This window comes from Oncorhynchus keta, chromosome 11, assembly GCF_023373465.1.
Source record: "Oncorhynchus keta strain PuntledgeMale-10-30-2019 chromosome 11, Oket_V2, whole genome shotgun sequence".
Taxonomy (NCBI): Eukaryota; Metazoa; Chordata; class Actinopteri; order Salmoniformes; family Salmonidae; genus Oncorhynchus; species Oncorhynchus keta.
The window spans coordinates 6670138-6692276 of record NC_068431.1 but is presented as its reverse complement, the minus strand read 5'-3'; the positions used below and the strand labels follow the sequence as shown (position 1 = coordinate 6692276).

Sequence of the window (22139 nt, the reverse complement as noted above, 5' to 3'; positions counted from 1 at the left end):
GGTGTTTCTAGCTCCAACAGGGCAGTAATGCTGGTGTTTCTAGCTCCAACAGGGCAGTAATGCTGGTGTTTCTAGCTCCAACGGGGCAGTAATGCTGGTGTTTCTAGCTCCAACGGGGCAGTAATGCTGGTGTTTCTAGCTCCAACGGGCAGTAATGCTGGTGTTTCTAGCTCCAACGGGCAGTAATGCTGGTGTTTCTAGCTCCAACTGGGCAGTAATGCTGGTGTTTCTAGCTCCAACTGGGCAGTAATGCTGGTGTTTCTAGCTCCAACTGGGCAGTAATGCTGGTGTTTCTAGCTCCAACGGGGCAGTAATGCTGGTGTTTCTAGCTCCAACGGGGCAGTAATGCTGGTGTTTCTAGCTCCAACGGGCAGTAATGCTGGTGTTTCTAGCTCCAACGGGGCAGTAATGCTGGTGTTTCTAGCTCAGTAATGCTGGTGTTTCCAGCTAAGTAATGCTGGTGTTTCTAGCTCCAACGGGCAGTAATGCTGGTGTTTCTAGCTCCAACGGGGCAGTAATGCTGGTGTTTCTAGCTCCAACGGGGCAGTAATGCTGGTGTTTCTAGCTCCAACGGGGCAGTAATGCTGGTGTTTCTAGCTCCAACGGGGCAGTAATGCTGGTGTTTCTAGCTCCAACGGGGCAGCAATGCTGGTGTTTCTAGCTCCAACGGGGCAGTGTTGCGCGTGTAGCAGAGTAGATGTGTTGATAGAATTGAGGTAGCGTTTTTCCTCAGATTCCCTTAATTAAAGTCCCCAGCTACAATAAATGCTGCCCCAGGATATGCGGTTTCCAGTTTGCACACAGTCCATTGTAGTTACTTGAGGAATGGGGGAGTGGGGGAGGGACGGGGGGGGGGGGAGATATACTCGGCAGTGATGATGACTGAAGAAAATTCGGGAGGTAATGCGGTCGCCATTTTGATGGTGAGGTATTTCAGATCGGGAAAACAAAAGGAAAAAGGACTTCCAGTACGTTGTCACAATTACACCATGAGTTATTAATAATTTAACAAACCCCTTCTGGCTTTCTTTTTCCTGAAGACTTCTGTCTTCCTGTCCACGCGATGGTCGATAATGTGGGTGAAACCGTGATAATGTGGTGAAACCGTGATAATGCTTTTAAAGGTCCTGACCATCCTCTGACTTCCTGTCCTTTTTGTTGTTGTTCTGTTATCTCCTCAGATGCCACTTCTCCACGTTCAAGCAGTGCCAGGAGTGGCTGAGACGTCTGAACCGGGCCATAGCCCACCCTGGCAGGCTGGAGGATCTGTTCGCCCTGGCCTACCACGCCTGGTGTCTGGGGAGCAGCACTGATGACGAGGACCAGCACCTACACCTCTGTAGACCAGGTCAGAGTCACGCACAGACTGTCTGTCTGTCTCGGTCTGTCTGTCTCGGTCTGTCTGTCTCGGTCTGTCTGTCTCGGTCTGTCTCTGTCTGTCTGTCTGTCTGTCTGTCTGTCTGTCTGTCTGTCTGTCTGTCTGTCTGTCTGTCTCTGTCTGTCTCTGTCTGTCTGTCTCGGTCTGTCTCTGTCTGTCTGTCTGTCTCGGTCTGTCTCTGTCTCGGTCTGTCTCTGTCTGTCTGTCTGTCTCGGTCTGTCTCTGTCTCTGTCTCGGTCTGTCTGTCTCGGTCTGTCTGTCTCGGTCTGTCTGTCTCGGTCTGTCTGTCTCTGTCTGTCTCGGTCTGTCTGTCTGTCTGTCTCGGTCTGTCTGTCTGTCTCGGTCTGTCTGTCTGTCTGTCTCGGTCTGTCTGTCTGTCTCGGTCTGTCTGTCTCGGTCTGTCTGTCTCGGTCTGTCTGTCTGTCTGTCTGTCTGTCTGTCTGTCTGTCTGTCTGTCTGTCTGTCTGTCTGTCTGTCTGTCTGTCTGTCTGTCTGTCTGTCGGTCTGTCTGTCGGTCTGTCTGTCTCTGTATGTCTCTGTCTGTCTCTGAGTTTACGGCTCAGAGAACTGAATTGTTTATAGCCTTCATCACTTCACTCCCAACAGACAAACAGATATTTACAGACAAACGTGTGTGTATGTGTGTGTGTGTGTGTGTGTGTGTGCCTGCGGATACACACAGTAAAGCACAGAGAATATACCGATTTTTGTGCTTAAGAATGAATGAACTGAGGGTTCTGGTTCCCTTTGTGTTCATATCACATCATCCCTTTCCCTCAGTGACAGGTGACCATGTCCTCTCTCTCTCTGTGTAGGTGACCATGTCCTCTTTCTCTCTCTCTGTGTAGGTGACCATGTCCTCTTTCTCTCTCTGTGTAGGTGACCATGTCCTCTTTCTCTCTCTGTGTAGGTGACCATGTCCTCTTTTCTCTCTGTGTAGGTGACCATGTCCTCTTTCTCTCTCTGTGTAGGTGACCATGTCCTCTTTCTCTCTCTGTGTAGGTGACCATGTCCTCTTTCTCTCTCTGTGTAGGTGACCATGTCCTCTTTCTCTCTGTGTAGGTGACCATGTCCTCTTTCTCTCTCTGTGTAGGTGACCATGTCCTCTTTCTCTCTCTGTGTAGGTGACCATGTCCTCTTTCTCTCTCTGTGTAGGTGACCATGTCCTCTTTCTCTCTGTGTAGGTGACCATGTCCTCTTTCTCTCTCTGTGTAGGTGACCATGTCCTCTTTCTCTCTGTGTAGGTGACCATGTCCTCTTTCTCTCTCTCTGTGTAGGTGACCATGTCCTCTTTCTCTCTCTCTGTGTAGGTGACCATGTTCGTCAGAGGCTGCAGATGGAGGTTAAGAGGATGGGCTTTGACATGCAGAACGCCTGGAGAGTGTCTGACATCAACCTCAAATACAAGTACGACACACACACTGACACACACACACACACACTGACACACACACACACACTGACACACACACACACTGACACACACACACACACACTGACACACACACACACACTGACACACACACACACACTGACACACACACACACACTGACACACACACACACGCACACTGTCTCACACACACACACACACTGACACACACACTGACACACACACACACACACACATACACACACACACACACACACACACACACACACACACTGACACTGACACTGACACACACACACACACACACACACACACACACACACACACACACACACACACACACACACACACACACACACACACACACACACACACACACACACACACACACACACACACACACACACACACACACACAGACACAGACACACACTGTCTCACACACACACACACACACACACACACACACACACACACACACACTGTCTCACACACACACACTGACACACACACACACACACACACACACGCACACTGTCTCACACACACACGCACACTGACACACACACACACACACACTGACACACACACACACACACACACACACACACACACACACACACACACACAGACACACACAGACACACGGCCCCCCCAGTCTCAACGCGGAGCAGGACGATTTATGATGAAACTGCTGCCTCATCATGTACGACACAGCACCACCCCCTTAATTAGCCAGCCCACAGTCTCCTAAGCAGGTCTGTCTGTGCTGTCAAACGGTCCCAGACTAGCTAACGGAACAGACTGGATGGGGAGAATGACTCAGCATTTCAAAGAGCATTTTCTGTGCCAGTCGGTGTTTAGACCTTCTTCTCTCTCTGTCATTACTTGGCTCTTGATCATCTGTGTGACAGCTCTGTGGGAGGGAGGGAGGGAGGGGAGAGGGAGGGAGGGAAGGAGGGAGGAGAGATGGAGGACAGTAGGGAGAGAATGAGGACAGTAGGGAGAGAATGAGGACAGTAGGGAGAGAATGAGGACAGTAGGGAGAGAATGAGGACAGTAGGGAGAGAATGAGGACAGTAGGGAGGGAGGGAGGACAGTAGGGAGAGAATGAGGACAGTAGGGAGGGAGGGAGAGAGGGAGGAAGGACAGTAGGGAGAGAGGGAGGGAGGGAGAGAGGGAGGGAGGACAGTAGGGAGGGAGGACAGTAGGGAGGGAGGGAGAGGAGTAGGGAGGGAGGGAGGACAGTAGGGAGGGAGGGAGGACAGTAGGGGAGGGAGGAGGGAGGAGGGAGGGAGGGAGGGAAGGACAGTAGGGAGGGAGGGGGGAGGACAGTAGGGAGGGAGGAGAGGGAGGGAGGGAGGACAGTAGGGAGGGAGGGAGACAGTAGGGAGGAATGAGGACAGGGAGGAGAGAGGGAGGAAGGACAGTAGGGAGGGGGAGGGGGAGGACAGTAGGGAGGGAGGACAGTAGGGAGGGAGGGAGGACAGTAGGGGGAGGGAGGACAGTAGGGAGGGAGGGGACAGTAGGGAGGGAGAGAGGGAGGGAGGACAGTAGGGAGGGAGAGGGAGGGAGGGAGGACAGAGGGAGGACAGAGAGAGGGAGGGAGGACAGTAGGGAGGGAGAATGAGGGAGGACAGTAGGGACAGTAGGGGAGAAGGGAGGGTGGACAGACATAGGGAGGAGAGGGAGGGAGGGAGGACAGAGGGAGGGAGGACAGTAGGGAGAGAATGAGGGAGGAAGGACAGTAGGGAGAGAATGAGGGTGGACAGACAGTAGGGAGGGAGGGAGGACAGTAGGGAGGGAGGGAGGACAGTAGGGAGGGAGGGAGGGAGGACAGTAGGGAGGGAGGACAGTAGGGAGGGAGGACAGTAGGGAGGGAGAGAGGGAGGACAGTAGGGAGGGAGGGAGTCTCTGAATGTCCTTGAGTGGCCCAGCCAGAGCCTGGACTTGAACCCCATCGAACATCTCTGGTAGAGAGAGACCTTAAACTGGCTGTGCAGCAACATTCCCCATCCAACCTGACAGAGCTTGAGACGATTTGCTGAGAAGACAAAATACCCAAATTCAGATCTGCCAAGCTTGTAGCGTCATACCCAAAAAGACTCGCGACTTTAATCGCTAACAAAGTACTGAGTCAAGGGTCTGAAAACTTATGTAAATGTCTAATTTCAGTTATATTTTTATAAATCCGCAAACATTTCTAAAAACCTGGTTTCGCTTTGTCGTTGTGGGTTATTGTGTGGAGATTTCAGGTGAGGGAAAAACAATTGAATCAATTTTAGAATAAGGCTGTAATGTAACAAAATGTGGGGGGGAAAATCAAGGGGTCTGAATACTTTCTGAATGCCCTGTAAAGTACAAAGTAGAGGAGGCATGGAGATGGTGTTGTATTGGGCCGTCAGAATAGATTATCGTCAAAAATAGATTCGAAACATATTTGCTATGATGTTGAGCGTTGAGGGAGAGCCTCATGGATATCTCTGATTTCTCCCAGCGATGCTTAAAAACAATCTCACTTTGGGTATCTGAGAATGGGGGGAAAAACCCCTCTCTCTAATACCCTCTCACCTAAAATGGCGTCAGACAGTCTTGATGATAATTACCCTGCTTTTCTGTTTTCTGTGTTTATTATTATTTATCTCGAGGCTTTTAGAGCTGGTCAGTGTTGACACATTGTTTGGGGTTGCTTAGAAATGTCTTTTAGAGCTGGTCAGTGTTGACACACTGTTTGGGGTCGCTTAGAAATGTCTTTTAGAGCTGGTCAGTGTTGACACACTGTTTGGGGTCGCTTAGAAATGTTTTTTAGAGCTGGTCAGTGTTGACACACTGTTTGGGGTCGCTTAGAAATGTCTTTTAGAGCTGGTCAGTGTTGACACATTACCGTTCAGACGTTTGGGGTCGCTTAGAAATGTCCTTGTTTTTTGGGGGAAGAAAAGCAAAACAAACAAAAAAAAAACATCCATTTAAAATAACATGAAATTGATCAGAAATACAGTGTAGACATTGTTAATGTTGTAAATGACTATTGTAGCTGGAAACAGATAATTGTTTAAGGACTATCTACATAGAGGTACAGAGGTTCATTATCAGCAACCATCACTCCTGTGTTCCAATGGCATGTTGTGTTAGCTAATCCAAGTTTATAACTTTAAAAGGATAATTGATCATTTAGAAAACCCTTTTGCAAGTATGTTAGCACTGCTGAAAACTGTTGTCCTGATTAAAGAAGCAATAAAACTGGCCTTCTTTAGACTAGTTGAGTATCTGGAGCATCAGTATTTGTGGGTTCGTTTACAGGCTCAAAATGGCCAGAAACAAATAACTTTCTTCTGAAACTCGTCAGTCTATTCTTGTTCTGAGAAACTGAAGATCTCGTACAACGCTGTGTACTACTTCCTTCACAGAACAGCACAAACTGGCTCTAACCAGAATAGAAGGAGTGGGAGTGGGAGGCCCCGGTTCACAAGAGGACAAGTACATTAGTGTCTAGTTTGAGAAACAGACGCCTCACAAGTCCTCAACTGGTAGCTTCATTAAATAGTACCAGCAAAACACCAGTCTCAACATCAACAGTGAAGAGGCGACTCCGGGATGCTGGCCTTCTAGGCAGAGTTCCTCTGTCCAGTCTCAACGTCAACAGTGAAGAGTTGACTCTGGGATGCTGGCCTTCTAGGCAGAGTTCCTCTGTCCAGTCTCAACGTCAACAGTGAAGAGGAGACTCTGGGATGCTGTCCTTCTAGGCAGAGTTCCTCTGTCCAGTCTCAACGTCAACAGTGAAGAGGAGACTCCGGGATGCTGTCCTTCTAGGCAGAGTTCCTCTGTCCAGTCTCAACGTCAACAGTGAAGAGGTGACTCTGGGATGTTGGCCTTCTAGGCAGAGTTCCTCTGTCCACGTCTCAACAGTGAAGAGGAGACTCTGGGATGCTGGCCTTCTAGGCAGAGTTCCTCTGTCCAGTCTCAACGTCAACAGTGAAGAGGAGACTCCTGGATGTTGTCCTTCTAGGCAGAGTTCCTCTGTCCAGTGTCAACGTCAACAGTGAAGAGGATGCTGGCCTTCTAGGCAGAGTTCCTCTGTCCAGTCTCAACAGTGAAGAGGAGACTCTGGGATGCTGTCCTTCTAGGCAGAGTTCCTCTGTCCAGTCTCAACGTCAACAGTGAAGAGGAGACTCTGGGATGCTGGCCTTCTAGGCAGAGTTCCTCTGTCCAGTCTCAACGTCAACAGTGAAGAGGATGCTGTCCTTCTAGGCAGAGTTCCTCTGTCCAGTCTCAACAGTGAAGAGGAGACTCTGGGATGCTGTCCTTCTAGGCAGAGTTCCTCTGTCCAGTCTCAACGTCAACAGTGAAGAGGAGACTCTGGGATGCTGGCCTTCTAGGCAGAGTTCCTCTGTCCAGTCTCAACGTCAACAGTGAAGAGGCGACTCTGGGATGCTGTCCTTCTAGGCAGAGTTCCTCTGTCCAGTGTCTGTTCTTTTCCCATCTTAATCTTTTCTTTCTATTGGCCAGTTTTAGATATTACTTTTTCTTTGCAACTCTGTGGAGAAGGACAGCATCCCAGAGTCTCCTCTTCACTGTGTATATATCCTAACCAGAGTTCTCTCCTCTCCTGGTGTCTATATCCTAACCTCTCTCCTCTCCTGGTGTCTATATCAGTCTAACCAGTGAAGAGGATCTCTCCTCTCCTGGTGTCTATATCCTAACCTCTCTCCTCTCCTGGTGTCTATATCCTAACCTCTCTCCTCTCCTGGTGTATATATCCTAACCTGTCTCCTCTCCTGGTGTCTATATCCTAACCTCTCTCCTCTCCTGGTGTATATATCCTAACCTGTCTCCTCTCCTGGTGTCTATATCCTAACCTCTCTCCTCTCCTGGTGTCTATATCCTAACCTCTCTCCTCTCCTGGTGTCTATATCCTAACCTCTCTCCTCTCCTGGTGTCTATATCCTAACCTCTCTCCTCTCCTGGTGTCTATATCCTAACCTCTCTCCTCTCCTGGTGTCTATATCCTAACCTCTCTCCTCTCCTGGTGTCTATATCCTAACCTCTCTCCTCTCCTGGTATATATATCCTAACCTCTCTCCTCTCCTGCCAGACTGTGCTGGTATATATATCCTAACCTCTCTCCTCTCCTGGTATATATATCCTAACCTCTCTCCTCTCCTGGTGTCTATATCCTAACCTCTCTCCTCTCCTGGTGTATATATCCTAACCTCTCTCCTCTTCACTGTGTATATATCCTAACCTCTCTCCTCTTCCCTGTGTATATATCCTAACCTCTCTCCTCTCCTGGTGTCTATATCCTAACCTGTCTCCTCTCCTGGTGTCTATATCCTAACCTCTCTCCTCTCCCGGTGTATATATCCTAACCTCTCTCCTCTTCACTGTGTATATATCCTAACCTGTCTCCTCTCCTGGTATATATATCCTAACCTGTCTCCTCTCCTGGTATATATATCCTAACCTGTCTCCTCTCCTGGTGTCTATATCCTAACCTCTCTCCTCTCCTGGTGTCTATATCCTAACCTCTCTCCTCTCCTGCCAGACTGTGCTGGTATATATATCCTAACCTGTCTCCTCTCCTGGTATATATATCCTAACCTGTCTCCTCTCCTGGTGTCTATATCCTAACCTCTCTCCTCTCCTGGTATATATATCCTAACCTCTCTCCTCTCCTGGTATATATATCCTAACCTCTCTCCTCTCCTGGTGTATATATCCTAACCTCTCTCCTCTCCTGGTGTCTATATCCTAACCTCTCTCCTCTCCTGGTGTCTATATCCTAACCTCTCTCCTCTCCTGGTGTCTATATCCTAACCTCTCTCCTCTCCTGGTGTCTATATCCTAACCTGTCTCCTCTCCTGGTGTCTATATCCTAACCTCTCTCCTCTCCTGGTGTCTATATCCTAACCTCTCTCCTCTCCTGGTGTCTATATCCTAACCTCTCTCCTCTCCTGGTGTCTATATCCTAACCTCTCTCCTCTCCTGGTGTCTATATCCTAACCTCTCTCCTCTCCTGGTGTCTATATCCTAACCTCTCTCCTCTCCTGGTGTATATATCCTAACCTCTCTCCTCTTCACTGTGTATATATCCTAACCTGTCTCCTCTCCTGGTGTCTATATCCTAACCTCTCTCCTCTCCTGGTGTCTATATCCTAACCTCTCTCCTCTCCTGGTGTCTATATCCTAACCTCTCTCCTCTCCTGGTATATATATCCTAACCTCTCTCCTCTCCTGGTGTCTATATCCTAACCTCTCTCCTCTCCTGGTGTCTATATCCTAACCTCTCTCCTCTCCTGGTGTCTATATCCTAACCTCTCTCCTCTCCTGGTGTCTATATCCTAACCTCTCTCCTCTCCTGGTGTCTATATCCTAACCTCTCTCCTCTCCTGGTGTCTATATCCTAACCTCTCTCCTCTCCTGGTATATATATCCTAACCTGTCTCCTCTCCTGGTGTCTATATCCTAACCTCTCTCCTCTCCTGGTGTCTATATCCTAACCTCTCTCCTCTCCTGGTGTCTAATTCCTAACCTCTCTCCTCTCCTGGTGTCTATATCCTAACCTCTCTCCTCTCCTGGTGTCTATATCCTAACCTCTCTCCTCTCCTGGTGTCTATATCCTAACCTCTCTCCTCTCCTGGTGTCTATATCCTAACCTCTCTCCTCTCCTGCCAGGCTGTGCTCCAGCTATCCCCAGCAGCTGCTGGTCCCAGTGTGGATCACAGACAAGGAGCTGGAGAGTGTTGGTTCCTTCAGATCCTCCAACAGAATCCCTGTGGTCGTCTATAGGTAGGTACACACGACTACATCTACACACACACACACCATACTCTACACACACGACTACATCTACACACACACACACCATACTCTACACACACGACTACATCTACACACACACACACCATACTCTACACACACGACTACATCTACACACACACACACCATACTCTACACACACGACTACATCTACACACACACACACCATACTCTACACACACGACTACATCTACACACACACACACACCATACTCTACACACACGACTACATCTACACACACACACACCATACTCTACACACACGACTACATCTACACACACACACACCATACTCTACACACACGACTACACCTACACACACACACACCATACTCTACACACACGACTACATCTACACACACACACACACCCCATACTCTACACACACGACTACATCTACACACACACACACACACCATACTCTACACACACGACTACATCTACACACACACACACCATACTCTACACACACGACCACATCTACACACACACACACCACACTCTACACACACGACTACACCTACACACACACACACACACCATACTCTACACACACGACTACACCTACACACACACCATACTCTACACACACGACTACATCTACACACACACACACCATACTCTACACACACGACTACACCTACACACACACACCATACTCTACACACACGACTACACCTAACACACACACCATACTCTACACACACGACTACATCTACACACACACACCATACTCTACACACACGACTACACCTACACACACACACCATACTCTACACACACGACTACACCTACACACACACACACACACCATACTCTACACACACGACTACATCTACACACACACACACCATACTCTACACACACGACTACATCTACACACACACACCATACTCTACACACACGACTACATCTACACACACACACACCATACTCTACACACACGACTACACCTACACCATACTCTACACACACACCCCATACTCTACACACACGACTACACCTACAACACACACCATACTCTACACACACGACTACATCTACACACACACACCATACTCTACACACACACACCATACTCTACACACACGACTACATCTACACACACACACACCATACTCTACACACACGACTACATCTACACACACACACCATACTCTACACACACGACTACACCTACACACACACACACCATACTCTACACACACGACTACATCTACACACACACACACCATACTCTACACACACGACTACATCTACACACACACACACCATACTCTACACACACGACTACATCTACACACACACACACCATACTCTACACACACGACTACACCTACACCATACTCACACACACACCCATACTCTACACACACGACTACACCTACACACACACACCATACTCTACACACACGACTACATCTACACACACACACCATACTCTACACACACACCATACTCTACACACACGACTACATCTACACACACACACACCATACTCTACACACACGACTACATCTACACACACACACCATACTCTACACACACGACTACATCTACACACACACACACCATACTCTACACACACGACTACATCTACACACACACACACCATACTCTACACACACGACTACATCTACACACACACACACCATACTCTACACACACGACTACATCTACACACACACACACCATACTCTACACACACGACTACACCTACACCATACTCTACACACACACCCCATACTCTACACACACGACTACATCTACACACACACACCATACTCTACACACACGACTACATCTACACACACACACACCATACTCTACACACACGACTACATCTACACACACACACCCCATACTCTACACACACGACTACATCTACACACACACACCATACTCTACACACACGCTACTACACACTATACACACACACCCCATACTCTACACACACGACTACACCTACACACACACACACCACACTCTACACACACACTACTACACACTATACACACACACACCATACTCTACACAAATCAAATCAAATCAAATCAAATTTATTTATATAGCCCTTCGTACATCAGCTGATATCTCAAAGTGCTGTACAGAAACCCAGCCTAAAACCCCAAACAGCAAACAATGCAGGTGTAAAAGCACGGTGGCTAGGAAAAACTCCCTAGAAAGGCCAAAACCTAGGAAGAAACCTAGAGAGGAACCGGGCTATGTGGGGTGGCCAGTCCTCTTCTGGCTGTGCCGGGTAGAGATTATAACAGAACATGACCAAGATGTTCAAATGTTCATAAATGACCAGCATGGTCGAATAATAATAAGGCAGAACAGTTGAAACTGGAGCAGCAGCACAGTCAGGTGGACTGGGGACAGCAAGGAGCCTTCACACACGACTACACCTACACACACACACACCATACTCTACACACACGCCTACACCTACACCATACTCTACACACATGACTACACACGACTACACACACACCATACTCTACACACACACACACACACACACACACACACACACACACACACACCATACTCTACACACACACACACCATACTCTACACACACACACACACACCATACTCTACACACACGACTACACACACACCATACTCTACACACATGACTACACCTACACACACACCATACTACTACACACACGACTACACACACACCATACTCTACACACACGCTACTACACACTATACACACACACCATACTCTACACACACGCTACTACACCTACACACACACACCATACTCTACACACACGACTACACCTACACACACACACCATACTCTACACACACAACTACACCTACACACACACACCATACTCTACACACACGACTACACACTATACACACACACCATACTCTACACACACGCTACTACACTCACACGCTACTACACCTACACACACACACTATACTCTACACACACGCTACTACACCTACACACACACACCATACTCTACACACACGCTACTACACCTACACACACACACTATACTCTACACACACGCTACTACACCTACACACACACACCATACTCTACACACACGCTACTACACACTATACACACACACCATACTACTACACACACACACACACACACCATACTACACTCACACACACACTACTACACTCACCCGCTACTACACACTATACACACACACCATACTACTACACACACACACCATACTACACACACACACACACACACCATACTACACACACACACACACACCATGCCACACACACACACCATACCACACACACACACACACACACACACACACACACACACACACACACACACACACCACACACCATACACACACACCACTACACACACACCATACCACACACACACACACACACACACCATACCACACACACCATACTACACTACACTGAGTTGTCAACCGTGATGGACAGGTCTTGGCGCGAGCAGGCCTTCCTCTGGTGGAAGAGGAAGGGCTGTCATCCAAGCTGAGATATATGTTGCTACCTGGGTGTCAGAGAGGGGAGGGAGAACACACACGTTCCAAGTATCCTCACCATACCCAGCCTACGGACCAACCCATTCTAAACACATGGCTAATGTGTTGACCTGCGTGTGTACTGTCGGTTAGTCCCTTCTCCTTACCGTCCCACCAGGCACCAGAGGAACGGGGCGGTGATCGCTCGCTGCAGCCAACCAGAGATCAGCTGGTGGGGCTGGAGGAACACAGAGGACGAGTACCTGGTAACATCCATCGCTAAGGCCTGTCTGATGGACCCCGGGATCAGGTTCACATGTGAGGCCCAACCCCGAGGGGAAGGCCCAGACAGCTCTGACAGCGACTTTGGTAAGGATCTGATCTGTATTTATTGACCTTGGGGAAGGAACACTTCATCATTATACCAGCAGGCTTTAAAGTTACGTGCTACCAGCCTTCACTTTACGAGACAAACAGACAGACGGAGAAGACATTCTCATTAACAGCAATAACCTGGAGAGGGGAGAGGGTATAGAGAGGGGAGAGAATAGAGAGAGGAGAGGGTAGAGAGGGTAGAGAGGGTAGAGAGGGTAGAGAGGGTAGAGAGAGGAGAGGGTAGAGAGGGTAGAGAGGGGAGAGGGTAGAGAGAGGAGAGGGTAGAGAGGGGATATAGAGAGGAGAGAGGGTAGAGAGAGGGAGAGAGGGTAGAGAGAGGAGAGAGGGGGTTAGAGAGGGTAGAGAGAGGATAGAGAGAGTGTAGAGGGGAGGGGAGGGTAGAGAGAGGAGAGGGTACTGCTCTGGTAGAGGGACGCTGTGGTAGAGGGACGCTGTGGTAGAGGGACGCTGTGGTAGAGGGACGCTGTGGTAGAGGGACGCTGTGGTAGAGGGACGCTGTGGTAGAGGGACGCTGTGGTAGAGGGACGCTGTGGTAGAGGGACGCTGTGGTAGAGGGACGCTGTGGTAGAGGGACGCTGTGGTAGAGGGACGCTGTGGTAGAGGGACGCTGTGGTAGAGGGACGCTGTGGTAGAGGGACGCTGTGGTAGAGGGGCGCTGTGGTAGAGGGACGCTGTGGTAGAGGGGCGCTGTGGTAGAGGGACGCTGTGGTAGAGGGACGCTGTGGTAGAGGGACGCTGTGGTAGAGGGGCGCTGTGGTAGAGGGACGCTGTGGCTGTGGTAGAGGGACGCTGTGGCTGTGGTAGAGGGACACTGTAGCGTTCACTCAGCTTGGTTCTCACAGCTTGGTCCTTAGCACTTGTTCCCAGTCTGTTTCCCCCAGTGGGAATGGGAGACAGGACATGTGTAACTAACTGCTGCAGATTCAGCTCATTCATTTTGCTCTGACCCAAAAAACAACCCCAATTAGGTTGATGAGAACTAGTTACCCCGAACAGACAATGAAGACACAAGTGCCTGGAATGTGCCGTTCTCAATTAATGCATTCACATTGGCTTGCGATTCTGGTTTACACACACACACACACACACACACACACACACACACACACACACACACACACACACACACACACACACACACACACACACACACACACACCCTCCTCCCCCACATACCTTTTGTCTGGACAGAAGATGAATCTTCTCCACTGGAACAGATGCTGTAGTCTAAAACGACCATGACTCTTTCTTTTGTTTGGTACCTTGTTTCTGTGTTTGTGAATTTGGAGCCTGTTGTGACTGTCCCCTACCACCCGTCTCTGTCTGTCTTTGTCTGTCTCTCTCTTTGTCTCTCTCTCTTTGTCTCTATCTCTCTCTGTCTGTCTCTCTCTTTGTCTCTCTCTCTCTCTGTCTGTCTCTCTCTCTCTCTGTTTGTCTCTCTCTGTCTCTCTCTCTCTCTCTTTGTCTGTCTGTCTCTCTCTCTTTGTCTCTCTCTCTCTGTCTCTCTTTCTCTTTGTCTCTCTCTCTTTGTTTGTCTCTCTCTTTGTCTCTCTCTCTCTCGCTGTCTCTCTCTCTCTTTGTTTGTCTCTCTGTGTCTCTCTCTCTTTGTCTCTCTCTCTCTTTGTCTCTCTGTCTCTCTCTCTCTTTGTCTCTCTCTCTTTGTCTCTCTCTCTCTGTCTCTCTCTCTCTTTGTCTCTCTCTCTCTGTCTCTCTCTCTCTTTGTCTCTCTCTCTTTGTCTCTCTCTCTCTTTGTCTCTCTCTCTCTTTGTCTCTCTCTCTCTTTGTCTCTCTCTCTTTGTCTCTCTCTCTCTTTGTTTGTCTCTCTCTCTTTGTCTCTCTCTCTTTTCTCTCTCTCTCTTTGTTTGTCTCTCTCTCTTTGTCTCTCTCTCTCTTTGTCTCTCTCTCTCTTTTTGTCTCTCTCTCTCTGTTTGTCTCTCTCTTTGTCTCTCTCTCTTTGTTTGTCTCTCTCTTTGTTTGTTTCTCTCTCTCTTTGTCTCTCTCTTTGTCTCTCTCTTTGTTTGTCTCTCTCTCTCTTTGTCTCTCTCTTTGTCTCTCTCCTTGTCTCTCTCTCTTTGTCTCTCTCTCTTTGTCTCTCTCTCTCTTTGTCTCTCTCTCTCTTTGTCTCTCTCTCTTTGTCTTCTCTCTCTCTCTTTCTCTCTCTCTCTTTGTCTCTTTCTCTCTCTCTCTTTGTCTCTCTCTCTCTCTTTGTCTCTCTCTCTCTTTGTCTCTCTCTCTTTGTCTCTCTCTCTCTTTGTTTGTCTCTCTCTCTCTTTGTTTGTCTCTCTCTTTGTCTCTCTCTCTTTGTCTCTCTCTTTGTTTGTCTCTCTCTCTCTTTGTCTCTCTCCTTGTCTCTCTCTCTTTGTCTCTCTCTCTCTTTGTCTCTCTCTCTTTGTCTCTCTCTCTCTTTGTCTCTCTCTCTCTTTGTCTCTCTCTCTTTGTCTCTCTCTCTTTGTCTCTCTCTCTCTTTGTCTCTCTCTCTCTTTCTTTTTCTCTCTCTCTCTTTGTCTCTCTCTCTTTGTCTCTCTCTCTCTCTCTTTGTCTCTTTTCTCTCTCTCTCTTTGTCTCTCTCTTTGTCTCTCTCTCTTTGTCTCTCTCTCTTTGTCTCTCTCTCTTTGTCTCTCTCTCTGTCTCTCTCTCTCTTTGTCTCTCTCTCTTTGTCTCTCTCTCTCTGTCTCTCTCTCTCTTTGTCTCTCTCTCTCTTTGTCTCTCTCTCTCTGTCTCTCTCTCTCTTTGTCTCTCTCTCTCTGTCTCTCTCTCTCTCTTTGTCTCTCTGTCTCTCTCTCTGTTTGTCTCTCTCTCTTTGTCTCTCTCTCTCTTTGTTTGTCTCTCTTTGTCTCTCTCTTTGTTTGTCTCTCTCTCTGTCTCTCTTTGTCTCTCTCTCTCTGTCTCTCTATCTCTTTGTCTATCTCTCTTTGTTTGTCTCTCTCTTTGTCTCTCTTTGTCTCTCTCTCTCTGTCTCTCTATCTCTTTGTCTATCTCTCTTTGTTTGTCTCTCTCTTTGTCTCTCTTTGTCTCTCTCTCTCTCTTTGTCTCTCTCTCTTTGTTTGTCGCTCTCTTTGTTTGTCTCTCTCTCTCTTTGTCTCTCTCTCTCTTTGTCTCTCTCTCTCTTTGTCTCTCTCTCTCTTTGTCTCTCTCTCTCGTTGTCTCTCTCTCTCTCTGTTTGTCTCTCTCTCTCTCTCTCTCTCTCTCTCTCTCTCTGTTAGTCTCTCTTTGTCTCTCTCTCTCTTTGTCTCTCTCTCTCTTTGTCTCTCTCTCTCTTTGTTTGTCTCTTTGTCTCTCTCTCTTTGTCTCTCTCTCTGTTTGTCTCTCTCTCTCTTTGTCTCTCTCTCTTTGTCTCTCTCTCTTTGTCTCTCTCTCTCTTTGTCTCTCTCTCTTTGTTTGTCTCTCTCTTTGTCCTTCTCTCCCTCTCTTTGTCTCTCTCTCTCGCTCTCAGGTTAGTAATGAGACTATATACAGGGGGTACCAGTACCAAGTCAATGTGCAGGGGTACGGGTTAGTAATGAGGCTATATGCAGGGGGTGCAGGAGTATGGGTTAGTAATGAGACTATATGCAGGGGTATGGGTTAGTAATGAGGCTATATACAGGGGGTGCAGGGGTATGGGTTAGTAATGAGACTATATACAGGGGGTGCAGGGGTATGGGTTAATAATGAGGCTATATGCAGGCGTATGGGTTAGTAATGAGGCTATATACAGGGGGTGCAGGGGTATGGGTTAGTAATGAGGCTATATACAGGAGGTACAGGGGTATGGGTTAGTAATGAGACTATATACAGGGGGTGCAGGGGTACAGGTTAGTAATGAGACTATATACAGGGGGTACCGGTACCAAGTCAATGTGCAGGGGTATGGGTTAATAATGAGGCTATATGCAGGCGTATGGGTTAGTAATGAGGCTATATACAGGGGGTGCAGGGGTATGAGTTAGTAATGAGGCTATATACAGGGGGTGCAGGGGTATGGGTTAGTAATGAGACTATATACAGGGGGTGCAGGGGTATGGGTCAGTAATGATACTATATACAGGGGTGCAGGGGTACAGGTTAGTAATGAGGCTTAATACAGGGGGTGCAGGAGTATGGGTTAGTAATGAGACTATATACAGGGGTGCAGGGGTATGGGTTAATAATGAGACTATATACAGGGGGTGCACGGGTATGGGTTAGTAATGAGACTATATACAGGGGGTGCCGGGGTATGGGTCAGTAATGATACTATATACAGGGGGTGCCGGGGTATGGGTCAGTAATGATACTATATACAGGGGTGCAGGGGTACAGGTTAGTAATGAGGCTATATACAGGGGGTGCAGGGGTACGGGTTAGTAATGAGGCTATATACAGGAGGTACCGGTACTGAGTCGATGTGCAGGGGTACGGGTTAGTAATGACGCTATATGCAGGGGGTGCAGGGGTATGGGTTAGTAATGAGACTATATACAGGGGGTGCAGGGGTATGGGTTAGTAATGAGGCTATATACAGGGGGTGCAGGGGTATGGGTTAGTAATGAGGCTATATACAGGGGGTGCAGGGGTATGGGTTAGTAATGAGACTATATACAGGGGGTGCAGGGGTATGGGTTAGTAATGAGGCTATATACAGGGGGTGCAGGGGTATGGGTTAGTAATGAGGCTATATACAGGGGGTGCAGGGGTATGGGTTAGTAATGAGACTATATACAGGGGGTGCAGGGGTATGGGTTAGTAATGAGACTATATACAGGGGTGCAGGGGTATGGGTTAGTAATGAGACTATATACAGGGGGTGCAGGGGTATGGGTTAGTAATGAGACTATATACAGGGGGTGCAGGGGTATGGGTTAGTAATGAGACTATATACAGGGGGTGCAGGGGTATGGGTTAGTCGAGGTTATTGAGTTAATATGTACATGTCTGTGGGGGGGTAAAAGCATCCTCACCTGCGTGAATTATTTGTGTATAATTATATCGTTCTATTTTCTTTTGTCTAAATCGAAGTGCGTCACAAGTTTAAAAGTCTTCATAGCGTGTGGGACCACCTTAATCCTAATCACTGTAATATACACAAAACTTTCCAATCACTGCTGGACTTTGTATTCAATGAGTGAATCAACCACGGTCACCTCCTCCCACTAGTGAATCAACCACCGTCACCTCCTCCCACTAGTGAATCAACCACGGTCACCTCCTCCCACTAGTGAATCAACCACGGTCACCTCCTCCCACTAGTGAATCAACCACGGTCACCTCCTCCCACTAGTGAATCAACCACGGTCACCTCCTCCCACTAGTGAATCAACCACCGACACCTCCTCCCACTAGTGAATCAACCACGGTCACCTCTTCCCCCGAGTGAATCAACCACCGTCACCTCCTCCCACTAGTGAATCAACCACGGTCACCTCCTCCCACTAGTGAATCAACCACGGTCACCTCCTCCCACTAGTGAATCAACCACGGTCACCTCCTCCCACTAGTGAATCAACCACGGTCACCTCCTCCCACTAGTGAATCAACCACGGTCACCTCCTCCCACTAGTGAATCAACCACGGTCACCTCCTCCCACTAGTGAATCAACCACCGACACCTCCTCCCACTAGTGAATCAACCACGGTCACCTCTTCCCCGAGTGAATCAACCACTGTCACCTCCTCCCACTAGTGAATCAACCACCGACACCTCCTCCCACTAGTGAATCAACCACCGTCACCTCCTCCCACTAGTGAATCAACCACGGTCACCTCCTCCCACTAGTGAATCAACCACCGACACCTCCTCCCACTAGTGAATCAACCACCGACACCTCCTCCCACTAGTGAATCAACCACGGTCACCTCCTCCCACTAGTGAATCAACCACGGTCACCTCCTCCCACTAGTGAATCAACCACGGTCACCTCCTCCCACTAGTGAATCAACCACGGTCACCTCCTCCCACTAGTGAATCAACCACCGTCACCTCCCACTAGTGAATCAACCACGGTCACCTCCTCCCACTAGTGAATCAACCACGGTCACCTCCTCCCACTAGTGAATCAACCACGGTCACCTCCTCCCACTAGTGAATCAACCACGGTCACCTCCTCCCACTAGTGAATCAACCACCGTCACCTCCTCCCACTAGTGAATCAACCACGGTCACCTCCTCCCACTAGTGAATCAACCACCGTCACCTCCTCCCACTAGTGAATCAACCACGGTCACCTCCTCCCACTAGTGAATCAACCACGGTCACCTCCTCCCACTAGTGAATCAACCACCGTCACCTCCTCCCACTAGTGAATCAACCACGGTCACCTCCTCCCACTAGTGAATCAACCACCGTCACCTCCTCCCACTAGTGAATCAACCACCGTCACCTCCTCCCACTAGTGAATCAACCACCGTCACCTCCTCCCACTAGTGAATCAACCACCGTCACCTCCTCCCACTAGTGAATCAACCACGGTCACCTCCTCCCACTAGTGAATCAACCACGGTCACCTCCTCCCACTAGTGAATCAACCACCGTCACCTCCTCCCACTAGTGAATCAACCACCGTCACCTCCTCCCACTAGTGAATCAACCACCGTCACCTCCTCCCACTAGTGAATCAACCACCGTCACCTCCTCCCACTAGTGAATCAACCACGGTCACCTCCTCCCACTAGTGAATCAACCACCGTCACCTCCTCCCACTAGTGAATCAACCACCGTCACCTCCTCCCACTAGTGAATCAACCACGGTCACCTCCTCCCACTAGTGAATCAACCACGGTCACCTCCTCCCACTAGTGAATCAACCACCGTCACCTCCCACTAGTGAATCAACCACGGTCACCTCCTCCCACTAGTGAATCAACCACCGTCACCTCCTCCCACTAGTGAATCAACCACGGTCACCTCCTCCCACTAGTGAATCAACCACCGTCACCTCCTCCCACTAGTGAATCAACCACCGTCACCTCCTCCCACTAGTGAATCAACCACCGTCACCTCCTCCCACTAGTGAATCAACCACCGTCACCTCCTCCCACTAGTGAATCAACCACGGTCACCTCCTCCCACTAGTGAATCAACCACCGTCACCTCCTCCCACTAGTGAATCAACCACCGTCACCTCCTCCCACTAGTGAATCAACCACCGTCACCTCCTCCCACTAGTGAATCAACCACCGTCACCTCCTCCCACTAGTGAATCAACCACCGTCACCTCCTCCCACTAGTGAATCAACCACCGTCACCTCCTCCCACTAGTGAATCAACCACCGTCACCTCCTCCCACTAGTGAATCAACCACCGTCACCTCCTCCCACTAGTGAATCAACCACCGTCACCTCCTCCCACTAGTGAATCAACCACCGTCACCTCCTCCCACTAGTGAATCAACCACCGTCACCTCCTCCCACTAGTGAATCAACCACCGTCACCTCCTCCCACTAGTGAATCAACCACCGTCACCTCCTCCCACTAGTGAATCAACCACCGTCACCTCCTCCCACTAGTGAATCAACCACCGTCACCTCCTCCCACTAGTGAATCAACCACCGTCACCTCCTCCCACTAGTGAATCAACCACCGTCACCTCCTCCCACTAGTGAATCAACCACCGTCACCTCCTCCCACTAGTGAATCAACCACCGTCACCTCCTCCCACTAGTGAATCAACCACCGTCACCTCCTCCCACTAGTGAATCAACCACCGTCACCTCCTCCCACTAGTGAATCAACCACCGTCACCTCCTCCCACTAGTGAATCAACCACCGTCACCTCCCACTAGTGAATCAACCACCGTCACCTCCCACTAGTGAATCAACCACCGTCACCTCCTCCCACTAGTGAATCAACCACGGTCGTCTCCTCCCACTAGTGAATCAACCACGGTCGTCTCCTCCCACTAGTGAATCAACCACCGTCACCTCCCACTAGTGAATCAACCACGGTCACCTCCTCCCACCCGGTGGGGGTTCACCCGCTGCCGGTGATCACACTGTCAAATGGGACGTCATTAAAATAACAAACTGGAAGAGTTAGCGGCGACATTTTGAAGAGGACTTTAGGAGAAGTCATTTTAAATCTGCTTGACAGAAACGTGGCTCGAGCAGGACCATATTGATGTGAACATTTAGATGTGAACACTGTCATTTAGAGCAGATGGAGACAAATGGAGAAAAAACAATGTCACATCAATCAATAGGCTGGGGGGGGGGGCAGATGGAGACAAAACAATGTCACATCAATCAACAGGCTGGGGGGGGCAGATGGAGACAAAACAATGTCACATCAATCAACAGGCTGGGGGGCAGATGGAGACAAAACAATGTCACATCAATCAATAGGCTGGGGGGGGCAGATGGAGACAAAACAATGTCACATCAATCAATAGGCTGGGGGGCAGATGGAGACAAAACAATGTCACATCAATCAATAGGCTGGGGGGCAGATGGAGACAAAACAATGTCACATCAATCAATAGGCTGGGGGGCAGATGGAGACAAAACAATGTCACATCAATCAATAGGCTGGGGGGGGCAGATGGAGACAAAACAATGTCACATCAATCAATAGGCTGGTGGGGGGCAGATGGAGACAAAACAATGTCACATCAATCAACAGGCTGGGGGCAGATGGAGACAAAACAATGTCCCATCAATCAATAGGCTGGGGGGCTGATAATACTGGGGGGGCTGATA

The 22139-nt window shown here is 49.0% G+C and overlaps 1 protein-coding gene and 1 long non-coding RNA gene across 57 annotated transcripts in view; one reads left to right on the top strand and one right to left on the bottom strand.

Moving 5' to 3' along the window:
- The window catches only part of LOC118382693 (myotubularin-related protein 4-like), a 125222-nt gene that overhangs the window by 43362 nt on the left and 59721 nt on the right, over positions 1–22139 (top strand). For all 7 annotated transcript variants that reach the window (XM_052529310.1, XM_052529307.1, XM_052529308.1 and 4 more), the window contains 4 exons: positions 1182–1348; positions 2689–2785; positions 9444–9557; positions 13269–13459. In XM_052529310.1, coding sequence (XP_052385270.1) covers positions 1182–1348; positions 2689–2785; positions 9444–9557; positions 13269–13459 — 569 coding nt within the window. The remainder of the gene's footprint in view (positions 1–1181; positions 1349–2688; positions 2786–9443; positions 9558–13268; positions 13460–22139) is intronic.
- LOC127933040 (uncharacterized) lies at positions 7441–9447 on the bottom strand. 50 transcript variants are annotated; one of them, XR_008146911.1, is made up of 7 exons: positions 9301–9447; positions 9177–9269; positions 8680–9052; positions 8202–8462; positions 8046–8107; positions 7889–8013; positions 7449–7782 (listed from the first exon to the last, which is right to left on the bottom strand). It is a non-coding gene; the product is annotated as an uncharacterized LOC127933040 (long non-coding RNA). The 50 variants fall into 50 exon arrangements; XR_008146923.1 differs by having other exon boundaries at positions 7449–7751; XR_008146937.1 differs by having other exon boundaries at positions 7449–7844; positions 7920–8013.